Source organism: Protobothrops mucrosquamatus, unplaced genomic scaffold (genome assembly GCF_001527695.2).
Source record: "Protobothrops mucrosquamatus isolate PMUCROS unplaced genomic scaffold, P.Mucros_1.0 scaffold_289, whole genome shotgun sequence".
NCBI classification, from domain to species: domain Eukaryota; kingdom Metazoa; phylum Chordata; class Lepidosauria; order Squamata; family Viperidae; genus Protobothrops; species Protobothrops mucrosquamatus.
In genome coordinates this window covers 5295-17593 of record NW_015386365.1, presented here as the reverse complement: position 1 = coordinate 17593, position 12299 = coordinate 5295, and the positions used below count along the sequence as shown (strand labels likewise).

Below are 12299 nucleotides of genomic sequence, written 5' to 3'. Positions count from 1 at the left end.
TAACAGGCGCTGCCATGATGGATCTGAAATGACAGGTGCTCTTTAAATGCAAGGACTCATTCTTGCTGGTAGTTAGAATCTTTAATACTATTTGCAAACAAAATGAAGGTTTCCTGCTTAGAATAATAAGCTGTCAGATTAGTAAAACAGCAATATCACAACCAATTTTAGGTTAATAGGTTAATCGCACATAGTTGGAAAACTACTCAAATTCTTTTATTTAACTAAAACACTTCGAGCCTGATATAGATGCATTTCTCTTCAAACAATCATACAGTTTGTAATGTACATAGATTTGCAAAACAATGGGATAAAGGAATATTCCTCAACTTTGTTTTATGATTTATCTCATGGTTACTGTGAAATTGTGTGAATGCATCAAGGCACTTCATGTTATCTCAGCTTGCAGATCTTGGATTCATTGAATGAGTTTACCAAAAATGTAAATATTGCAGAACGGACAGCCTCGTGGTACATAAGTAAGCTTCATTTCATGCTGAATAAGCTAAATTATTAATGTATCTTAAATAGAAAACTATATTTAGATAGATTTTTTACTCCAAAAGCATTTTATTAAAATTTGATAAAAATCAAAAAATCTGATTTAAATTTAAAAAAATCTGATTTTAATTTTTTAAAAATCGATTATTATCCACCCTGCATTTAATTAAATCCACTAATAAGAGAGTTAAATGTCTTAACCTTCTTCCATGTGACATCCTTTCAGTTATATGAACAGTTATTACAGGCCCCTCAACCATCTTTTCTCAAGGTAATCACACCCACCTGCTTCAGCCTCTCTTCAAAATCTTAGCTTCTTATCCCATGATCATCTTTGCTAACCTTCTCTGAACCTGTTTAAACTTCTCTGAAACCTTTAAAGTGTGCTGCTCAATTACAGTACTGAGCCACAAAAGAAACAGAGTGGATTGATTATATATCTCATGATTTAGAAATTATTCTTCAGCTTGATGTAGTCTAAAATTACATTTGCCTTCTTTGCAGCACATCATATTGATGGCTCATACTTCATTTTATCTCTCACAAGCTTTCCATAATCATTATGTATTAATTACCATATAAAGTTGAATTCTGACAGTGTTTTTGATTCAATTCTAGAAAGCAGAAAATATTTATAACCAATACAATTGGATTTAACATGTTACAGAAAGTATTCGTAGATGAAAGATAGAAAATTTTCATTAGAAAGACATTCACCTTCAAAAAAGATATTTAAAAGATATCAAAAGTGTATTTCCATTTGAGATATTTCTATCACCACATTATCTTGTAAATATGATCTCCAACCTTAAGTGTTCCTGTTTTATCAACTCCAAAGTACCACCCAAACAAAGGGCTTGATTTGTATATATGCTTTTCAGAAGGCTCACACAAACGGTAACTATTAAAAAAAAAAAAGATCATAATGAATTACTCATAAAATAGTTAACTCTGTTTTCAAATAAGCAGATATTTTATTATAAGAAGCTAACAAACATTAGTTTCCTACATGCCTAAAATTCCAGATTGTTACTAAATCTTGCAATCACATAGTAACAACTATTTTGAAAGTCTAAAATTAAAGCTGAAACCTAAACATAATTGCTTGGACTATCATTTAAATTGAACTCAGTGGGACTTTATATCCTTAAAAGTTGCACTGTACTTGAAATTGTATGTTCATTTTTTAAATTTAAATTATATTTATTTCAACTATTAGATAAAATTATTAAGAACATTAAAGAGGAAAACTAAGACAACTGCAACACTGAAGATGAACTACCTACCTATCCTGGGACACGTATATTCTCCTTCATTTATGAGGTACCTAATTTTATTAATGGAGTCTGTGGTAGCAAAAATTCACAAAAAAGGCAGTGCTATTGCATTTGCTCCAGCTTCTCCAACCTGGTTCCTCTCTAGGCACACTGGGAATGTAACTTCCAGCTGAAGTCTCATCTCATCTGGAGGGTACCAGGTTGTGGAAGGCTGTTCTCAATTAAATTCTAGCCCTCCAAAATGTGCACAGATAATTGCCACATTTGAAAAAAACACAATCATGCACATGTGTATGTGTGTGTGTGTGTTTGTGTACGCGCACGCACACACTGGCAACTGCCTGGAGAAACCCCCACACGGTGGGGGAGGGTTTTTTCAACATCTTTGGAATTGGTTTGCCATTGCTTCCATTCTAGGGCTGAGAGTGTATGACTAGACCAAGATCACCCAACTGCTTTGTGCCTAAGATGGGACTAGAATTCACAGTCTCTCAGTTTCTAACCTAATACCTTAACTACACCAAACTGGCTCTCGTCAATTGTATTGGATATGTCAAAATATTTTATTACCTTTTCAAAGTATTAAGAGGTTCTTTTCTGTCTATGATGCCAGTATCTGGATCAACTGTTGTAAGAATACACCTACAATGAGAAAGTTGAATGAGGTAACAACAGCCTTAAATTGTTTTTGGCCATAAAATACATAACAAAAAATGCATACCTGGGACAGGCCACTGCCCCTCTCATTTGTACACTTCCAATTATAATATCATTCCAGGTGTCCTATAAAAATATAATGGTTTGGTATTTTATTTCTTATCATCCAAGGCAATTCAATGTGCTCAAATGAATTTTGATTATGAGCATTTTGACATGAGTGTAAATGTTATAAAAGAAACCAATAAAAGAAAAGAATAACATTTCTAAGTGATGCCTGTCATAGACAAGGTTCAGATTATGTTCCCTACTGAGTTTTAACTATTCAATTTTATAAAACATCAATTTTACATAAAGGCTGAAAATAAAATGATTCACATGGTAGTAACTTAATGTCTATATATTATAGCTACTTACACTTGTATCTGCAAAACATTAGCCAAGTATTGCTATTTACACAACCTGAAATCCTGTTTTGATAAATGGTGTTTGCTTGCCTATTTGAGGCAATTTTATTGGGAACATTCCCTAGAATAGAATAGAATAGAATAGAATAGAATAGAATAGAATAGAATAGAATAGAATAGAATAGAATAGAATAGAATAGAATAGAATAGAAAGGAATAGGAATAGAATAGAATAGAAAGGGACCTTGCAGATCTTCTAGTCCAGTTCCCTGCTCAAGCAGGAGAACCTATACCATCTCAGACAAGTGACTCTCTAGCCTCTTCTTAAAAATCTCCAGTGATGGAGCGCCTACGATTTCTGGAGGCAAGCTGTTCCACTGGTTAATTGTCCTCACTGTTAGGAAGTTTCTCCTTAATTCTAGGTTGCTTCTCTCTTTGGTCAGTTTCCGACCATTGTTTCTCGTCCTTCCTTCTGGTGCTTTGGTGACCAACCTGGCCCCCTCTGCCTTGTGGCAGCTCCTCAAATACTGGAATACTGCTATTTCTTCTTTTCTTTAGACTAGCCAAACCTAAGTCCTGCAGCCGTTCTTTGTATGTTTTAGTCTCCAGGCCTTTGATCATCTTAGTTGCTCTTCTCTGAATTTTTTCCAAATTCTCAACATCTTTTTTGTGATATGGTGACCAAAGTTGGCTGCAGTATTCCAGGTGTGGTCTTACTAGGGCTTTATAAAGCAGTACTAATACTCCACGTGATCTTGATTTTATGCCTCTCTTTATACAACCCAGGATTGTATTGGCTTTTTTGGCTGCTGCTGCACATTGCTGGCTCATGGTTAAATGATCATCCACTAGGACTCCAAGGTCCCTCTCACAGTTACTGTTTTTAAGCCAGGTCTTGCCCAATCTGTACTTGTACCTTTGATTAAATGTAAACAAATGTAAATGTAAAACTAAATGTAAAACTTTGCTTTTCTCCTCAATGAAACTCATTTTGTTGGATAGGGCCCATTGTTCAAGTTTGTCAAGATCCTATTGGATCCTGAGTTTGTCTTCTGGTAGGTTGGCTACTCCTGCTAGTTTGATGTCATCTGCAAATTTGATGAGTTCTCTCATCTAAGTCATTGATGAAGATATGGAAGAGTACTGGGCTTAAGATGGAACCCTGTGATACTCCATTGCTTACTTCTCTCCATGTGGATGTAGTGCCATTGAGGACTATTCTTTGAGTACAGTTTGCCAGTCTGATGGTGATGTTGTCTGTTCCAGCTTTTTCTAGCTTACTAAGGAGTAGGTTGTGGTCTACTTTATCAAATGCCTTATTGAAGTTTAAGTACACTATGTCCACAGTATTTCACTGGTCTATTAATTTAGTCACTTTGCCAAAGAATTAAATAAGATTGGTTTGGCATGATCTGTTTTAACAAACCCGTGCTGGCTACTAGTTATAACTTGGTTTGCTTCTATTTGTTTGCAGATCTGTTTTTTGATTATCTTTTCTAGGATCTTCCTAGGTATTGATGTTAAACTGATTGGTCTGCAGTTTCCTAGGTCTGTTTTTTTCCCTTTCTTGAAGATGGGAACCACATCAGCCCTTTTCCAATCCTTAGGTACTTCCCCGATGCTCCAGGATTTATGAAAGATGTGGTGCAATGGTTCTGAGATAACATCTGCCAGCTCTTTTAGAACTCTGAGATGTAATTTGTTGGGTCCCGGTGATTTATATTCGTCAAGGTCGTGTAAGTGTTCTCTTACCATTTTCTTGCTTATTTTAATTTTTGTTTCTAATTTGTCTTTTGCAGTGGTTTTTTGGGTACGTTGGGCTATAGTTTCTTTTTGTGTGAAGACTGACACAAAGTATGAGTTAAGCAGTTCTGCTTTCTCCCTGTTGCCTGTTATTTCCTTGCCATCTTCTCTTTAGTGGACCTATAGTTTCCTTGACTTTTTTCTTGTTGTTAATATGTTGGAAGAAACTTTTTTTTATTATTCATGATTTCTGTTGCAAGTCTTTGTTTGTTCTGAGCCTTTGCTTTCCTGACTTCATCCTTGCATGTTCTGGCTGTCTGCTGATAATCGGTCTTAGTTATGTGCCCCTCTTTCCATTTTTTGTATTTGTTCTTTCTGTCTTTCAGTTTGTCAGAGAGATCTTTGTGCAGTCATGTTGGTTTCTTCCTGAATTTCTTGTTTTTCTTTTATGGGGACAATTCCTATCTTTTTCAATCACCTGCACCAGCTCCCCAATTTTCAGGAAGTGTCCTAACCCAGGGGTCCCCAACTCCTGGGCCACGACCCACTACTGCCACTCACACAGAACCATCCCCTCCCCCCCCCACTGGGCTGCCAAACTGGAAAGCTTGGGGACTGCTGTCCTAACCTTCCAGAGATGATTTTGATGAAGGGCATTGGGAAGAGAAAGGAACCAGAAGAACATCATGCTGGATCAGAAGACTTCTGCAAGTCTGCCAGCAAAGAAGCAAACTTTGAAACTATCCGTCCACATGTGTGTGAGGGAAAGAAATAAAACTCAGTATGATAAATACTGCCTAGCTGATATAAGAATCTCACCAACAATACTGTAGTAATTTCTCCAAATGCTCATTTCTGCTACATATTAGAATGACATCATTATTTTTGGAATGAATATTACTTACGAAAACTAACCATTAACCTAATCTAAAGCTTTAGAGTCCAGGAACTCTAGCTTGCCTCACAAGTTCTTTGGTTTTCCCCCAAAAAAGGATACTTTGTGTATTTTTAAGTCCTATTATTCAGTGTAAATAAATTAGATACTGCATAGTTTCATCATGCATTTTATACTTTATCACTGAGGTTTAGGTTTGATTTCACCTTTAGTCTAGATATCCACTGTGACCAAATAAAGATCAGATTGGTATTTCCACTTGCCAGAACTTGACATCAGAACTTTTTGTTGAAGAAAATGATTTAAAAAATATTCTGTTCAGCACTGGTTAACATTATTACTTTTACCCACACTAGATAGCCTCCCCTCTTCTATAAATTTAGGAATATACTAAAGAAAAAAAGCTTTCTTTCCCTGCAAAGATGAACTTTTCACCAATGTATTAACTGCCTTATGTTCATTTTCTAGACTTCTAGCCAGCTTCCTGGCTGACTCATATGAGAGGTACTAGTTTAAAAAGTTTCATTAAATAGTTACATGCATATGTAAGTGCAAAATTATTCTATATGTGAACTAAAACATTATGTCCAACCTTACCTCCTCATGAGGACCACAGCCAGTCACCAAAATGCTTGGCCTGAAGTTATGTATTTGAACTTTCTTCTCCAATCTGGAATTAAGCTCTTCCAAAGAAGCTTCAGAGATGAGCATGACAGGGCTACAGTCAGAATAGGCAATCTAGAGAAGTATATTCCATAAATGAACAATGTCAAAACATCTACATAAAATACAGAGAGAGGGTCAATCTGTAGCACAAAAGGAAGCAATCCCCAAATAATTGTCTATACAGGTGGGTCTTTGTTGAACAACCACTTGTTCAACAATCATTCAAGCTTATGACAGCTTTGAACAAATGGTAGTTAAGGTCAGTCCTTGGAGTTCCTGCTGCTGCAGCATCCGCATGGTCCAGGCATTTAGCAAGTGGCTTAAGAGTATGTCGCAATGAGCCATGGTCACGACTGCAATTTCCAATGTTCCCTATCAGCTTCCCATAAGCAAAATCAATGGGGAAGCCGGCAGGAAGTCAGATGTTGCTGTCATGTGAGGTCCTTGCTTAATGACAATCAGAACTCCCATCACTAAGCAGCATAGTCATATGACATTGTGGTTTATAACTGCATTATTTAGCAATTGCCAATTCCAATCCCAATTGCCATTGATAACCAAGGACTACTTGTGATATCAGGTAGACTTATTAAACTATGTGTTAAAATATCTGACTACAGCCATTTACTGAAGAAAAAGTATATTTGTCACATGATACTCAAATCTATTTAAGTTTTAGAAAAAAAGGACCCAGCCAGTCACCACTTGGAAACTGATTATCAAGGCGGCTCTCCTTGCATAGGGATCTCCNAGTCCTGCAGATGCTGCTCCCCCTAAGGTAGCTATGTTTGGCAGGGAAACAGTGAACGATTGCAAATTATGCATAAATAAAAACTAGAGTGCGTTGATTAATTTCTGTTCTGATTGCTTATAGCGGGAAATGGACAGGTAAATTTTAAGATGAACAAATGCTGAAAGATAGTGAATAATAATTGGTCTGTTTGAAGGAGCGCTTATCGAAAGAAGTGGAAATATATGTATAGTGCATGAGCATTTCTGCCCACTTGTATTAAAAATGGAAGTATGACAAGAGAAATAAAAAATGTATAAAGGAAAAGGGAAGAGCAATAAAGAGGTAGCTGGATGGAGTTGACGTGAACAGTTTGAACTCCTTGGACCTGAGAAGTGGACAGAGTTCTTGGTACTGGAAGCTCAGCCATCTGCTCTTTAGATTCATGCCTCTCCTGGCTTGTTAAAGAGGCTCAAGAGATGTTGTTTGAATGGGTTCTAATTGGTTTCATATATGAAAAAGTATCACACTATTATTTTAGGGGAGCATTTGACCTTTAAATTCCATGGTACATTTTGCTGACAGTAATACCAAGAACATATACTGCAGAATAAAGAAAAAGCACGCACCAAAAAAGGAACTACATTCTTATATCAAATCCATAATTCTATGATATGTGTAATTTAATCACCCTAAATCATATTATTATACAAAATAAGGTTATTAATACTTTTTGCAAATATATTCTTTCAATAACTTCAGATAAATAATTACATGGAAAAACGCTTGTACATTTTATATTTTTATTTTTAAAAATCAAATAATAATTCCTATATCACTTGCAGAGTTTACATTCAGTAACCTGATAATATTCTTATAAGCAAGAGCATATGTTACAAATGTTAATAATTTCATCACTTAAAAATAAATCAGATACAAATTATGATATAAAGAAAGCTTATCGATACATATTTTAATCTATCTTTGTGAATAAAATAAAAGGGATAAGGAGATGTGAGGCCACTCCAAATTTGACATTATCATATTATAGCAAAATCATATTGAAATCAATGCAACTTAGTTCCAAGTGATAGTTAGAATAAGATCTATAAAAATACGGATTGACAGTGAAGAATTAGGAACTTAAAATTACAGAGTTAAAAGAAACCATTTAGGCTATTAAGTCCAAACCCCTGTCTGGTGCTGGAATCCAGAATAAACAGTCTCAGACAGTTGGCCCTCTGCATGAACATACCAGGCAGATGAGAGAGCCCCACCATCTCTCACTGGTTCCACTGCCAAACTAGTATTGATTGATTCATTGATTCATTCATTCGTTTATTCATCAAATTCATATAGCTACCCATCTCACAAAAAACAATTAGCAATAAAATTATAAAACAGTACCATATAAAAAAATAATTACCGAGAAAATTTTAAAAACCATGATTAAAGTTAAGAGAAGGCAGTAACAGTAGAGCCACCTAGGAATGTGTTTATGACACTTAATGGGAACCTGCCCCTCTATAACTTAAATCAGTTACTATTTAATCAGGGTGGATTTGATTTAAATCAAGTTGATTTAAATCACAATTTAAATCATGATTTAAATCACTAGTAAAAAGGCTTGATTTAAATCAACTCGATTTAAATCATAATTTTTAAAGAACAACTGTCATCTCTGTCCAGCAGCAGCTCCTCCTTTGACCCACTGTTGACTCACCGACAATCCCATTCACTTTAATGGGACGGCTGATGATGCAGCAGAGACACAAGAAGGTGGGGGACGTGGCGGGCAGCAAGTGAGTGGATGCCCGCTAACAGGCGCTGCCATGATGGATCTGAAATGACAGGTGCTCTTTAAATGTAAGGACTCATTCTTGCTGGTAGTTAGAATCTTTAATACTATTTGCAAACAAAATGAAGGTTTCCTGTTTAGAATAATAAGCTGTCAGATTAGTAAAACAGCAATATCACAACCAATTTTAGGTTAATAGGTTAATCGCACATAGTTGGAAAACTACTCAAATTCTTTTATTTAACTAAAACACTTCGAGCCTGATATAGATGCATTTCTCTTCAAACAATCATACAGTTTGTAATGTACATAGATTTGCAAAACAATGGGATAAAGGAATATTCCTCAACTTTGTTTTATGATTTATCTCATGGTTACTGTGAAATTGTGTGAATGCATCAAGGCACTGCATGTTATCTCAGCTTGCAGATCTTGGATTCATTGAATGAGTTTACCAAAAATGTAAATATTGCAGAATGGACAGCCTCGTGGTACATAAGTAAGCTTCATTTCATGCTGAATAAGCTAAATTATTAATATATCTTAAATAGAAAACTATATTTAGATAGATTTTTTACTTCAAAAGCATTTTATTAAAATAAATTTGATAAAAATCAAAAAATCTGATTTAAATTAAAAAAAATCTGATTTTAATTTTTTAAAAATCGATTATTATCCACCCTGCATTTAATTAAATCCACTAATAAGAGAGTTAAATGTCTTAACCTTCTTCCATGTGACATCCTTTCAGTTATATGAACAGTTATTACAGGCCCCTCAACCATCTTTTCTCAAGGTAATCACACCCACCTGCTTCAGCCTCTCTTCAAAATCTTAGCTTCTTATCCCATGATCATCTTTGCTAACCTTCTCTGAACCTGTTTAAACTTCTCTGAAACCTTTAAAGTGTGCTGCTCAATTACAGTACTGAGCCACAAAAGAAACAGAGTGGATTGATTATATATCTCATGATTTGGAAATTATTCTTCAGCTTGATGTAGTCTAAAATTACATTTGCCTTCTTTGCAGCACATCATATTGATGGCTCATACTTCATTTTATCTCTCACAAGCTTTCCATAATCATTATGTATTAATTACCATATAAAGTTGAATTCTGACAGTGTTTTTGATTCAATTCTAGAAAGCAGAAAATATTTATAACCAATACAATTGCATTTAACATGTTACAGAAAGTATTCGTAGATGAAAGATAGAAAATTTTCATTAGAAAGACATTCACCTTCAAAAAAGATATTTAAAAGATATCAAAAGTGTATTTCCATTTGAGATATTTCCAGGGCTTTTTTTCTCGGAGAAAAGGTGGCGGAACTCAAACCTGGCCACGCCCTCATCAAACCCTAGGACCGCCCCTTTAGAGAACAGGATGCAAGTAAAATTTGGGAGGGGCTATTTCCGGTGCGGCCGGCCCGGAAAAAGGTGCCGGAACGCGGTTCCGCCGCGTTCCGGCTGAAAAAAAGCCCTGGATATTTCTATCACCACATTATCTTGTAAATATGATCTCCAACCTTAAGTGTTCCTGTTTTATCAACTCCAAAGTACCACCCAAACAAAGGGCTTGATTTGTATATATGCTTTTCAGAAGGCTCACACAAACGGTAACTATTAAAAAAAAATAAGATCATAATGAATTACTCATAAAATAGTTAACTCTGTTTTCAAATAAGCAGATATTTTATTATAAGAAGCTAACAAACATTAGTTTCCTACATGCCTAAAATTCCAGATTGTTACTAAATCTTGCAATCACATAGTAACAACTATTTTGAAAGTCTAAAATTAAAGCTGAAACCTAAACATAGTTGCTTGGACTATCATTTAAATTGAACTCAGTGGGACTTTATATCCTTAAAAGTTGCACTGTACTTGAAATTGTATGTTCATTTTTTAAATTTAAATTATATTTATTTCAACTATTAGATAAAATTATTAAGAACATTAAAGAGGAAAACTAAGACAACTGCAACACTGAAGATGAACTACCTACCTATCCTGGGACACGTATATTCGCCTTCATTTATGAAGTACCTAATTTTATTAATGGAGTCTGTGGTAGCAAAAATTCACAAAAAAGGCAGTTTTGCTATTGCATTTGCTCCAGCTTCTCCAACCTGGTTCCTCTAGGCACACTGGGAATGTAACTTCCAGCTGAAGTCTCATCTCATCTGGAGGGTACCAGGTTGTGGAAGGCTGTTCTCAATTAAATTCTAGCCCTCCAAAATGTGCACAGATAATTGCCACATTTGAAAAAAACACAATCATGCACATGTGTGTGTATGTGTGTGTGTGTGTTTGTGTACGCGCACGCACACACTGGCAACTGCCTGGAGAAACCCCCACACGGTGGGGGAGGGTTTTTTCAACATCTTTGGAATTGGTTTGCCATTGCTTCCATTCTAGGGCTGAGAGTGTATGACTGGACCAAGATCACCCAACTGCTTTGTGCCTAAGATGGGACTAGAATTCACAGTCTCCCAGTTTCTAACCTAATACCTTAACTACACCAAACTGGCTCTCGTCAATTGTATTGGATATGTCAAAATATTTTATTACCTTTTCAAAGTATTAAGAGGTTCTTTTCTGTCTATGATGCCAGTATCTGGATCAACTGTTGTAAGAATACACCTACAATGAGAAAGTTGAATGAGGTAACAACAGCCTTAAATTGTTTTTGGCCATAAAATACATAACAAAAAATGCATACCTGGGACAGGCCACTGCCCCTCTCATTTGTACACTTCCAATTATAATATCATTCCAGGTGTCCTATAAAAATATAATGGTTTGGTATTTTATTTCTTATCATCCAAGGCAATTCAATGTGCTCAAATGAATTTTGATTATGAGCATTCTGACATGAGTGTAAATGTTATAAAAGAAACCAATAAAAGAAAAGAATAACATTTTTAAGTGATGCCTGTCATAGACAAGGTTCAGATTATGTTCCCTACTGAGTTTTAACTATTCAATTTTATAGAACATCAATTTTACATAAAGGCTGAAAATAAAATGATTCACATGGTAGTAACTTAATGTCTGTACATTATAGCTCAGTGGTGGCGAACCTATGGCACGGGTGCCAGAGGCGGCACTCAGAGCCCTCTCTGTGGGCACGCGCGCCGTCGCCCCAGTCCTAGGCCTTCAGCTGGGTTTTATAAAACCTTTTTGCTTTAGGCCTCCACCGCTGTGTACAAAAAAAAAAAGGTTCAATCAGTCAATTTCAACTTCTCGCGGGAAAAAAAAAGATCTTGCAAAGTTGGAATTGATTGATTGAACTTTTTAGTCCCACCCAGTCTGCTGTTACCACCGTAGCCACGCTCACCCAATGGGCCACACCCACCCGGCACCCGACGATGCATAAGTGGGTTTTGGGTTTTCATTCATTTCATTCATTTCATTTCATTTCATTTATTCGATTTGTATCCCGCCCTTCTCCCGAGGGACTCAGGGCGGCTCACAACATTTTAAAACAGAAACATGCCCACAATCCCCGCCGAATAAAACCAATTAAAACCCAAATATTTTAAAGTTGTGATATTTAAAATTTTCTAAAAATGAACCCGATTTAAAATCCTCCCTAGGCCAGGCCCGCTTGCTGGAAAAGC

At 35.8% G+C, this 12299-nt stretch overlaps 2 protein-coding genes across 2 annotated transcripts in view; both read right to left on the bottom strand.

The window, feature by feature from the left end:
• Nucleotides 1-1226: 1226 nt before the first annotated feature.
• Nucleotides 1227-6219, bottom strand: LOC107302776 (mitochondrial amidoxime reducing component 2-like). Its single transcript, XM_015831929.1, has 4 exons — nucleotides 6078-6219; nucleotides 2500-2561; nucleotides 2349-2420; nucleotides 1227-1402 (listed from the first exon to the last, which is right to left on the bottom strand). The coding sequence occupies exons 1-4, from the start codon at nucleotides 6189-6191 to the stop codon at nucleotides 1276-1278; spliced, it is 375 nt and encodes a 124-aa protein (XP_015687415.1). The 5' UTR covers nucleotides 6192-6219; the 3' UTR covers nucleotides 1227-1275.
• A 3705-nt stretch (nucleotides 6220-9924) lies between these two features.
• Nucleotides 9925-12299, bottom strand: part of LOC107302775 (mitochondrial amidoxime reducing component 2-like) — a 6993-nt gene continuing 4618 nt past the window's right edge. The window contains exons 2-5 of the mRNA XM_029287294.1: nucleotides 11399-11460; nucleotides 11248-11319; nucleotides 10163-10296; nucleotides 9925-9966 (exon numbers count right to left, since the gene is read on the bottom strand). Of these exons, the coding sequence (XP_029143127.1) occupies nucleotides 10170-10296; nucleotides 11248-11319; nucleotides 11399-11460 (261 nt within the window). The 3' untranslated portion in view covers nucleotides 9925-9966; nucleotides 10163-10169. The remainder of the gene's footprint in view (nucleotides 9967-10162; nucleotides 10297-11247; nucleotides 11320-11398; nucleotides 11461-12299) is intronic.

What these genes read in the sequence shown, in the direction of transcription:
- LOC107302776 (XM_015831929.1), bottom strand. Translation starts at nt 6,191, where the DNA reads ATGCTCATCTCTGAAGCTTCTTTGGAAGAGCTTAATTCCAGATTGGAG. An exon ending in GGGGCAGTGGCCTGTCCCAG is followed by an intron (nt 2,421 to 2,499) that starts GTATGCATTTTT and finishes TTCTCATTGTAG; the next exon opens with GTGTATTCTTACAACAGTTG. An exon ending in CCTCTTAATACTTTGAAAAG is followed by an intron (nt 1,403 to 2,348) that starts GTAATAAAATAT and finishes TTTTTTTAATAG; the next exon opens with TTACCGTTTGTGTGAGCCTT.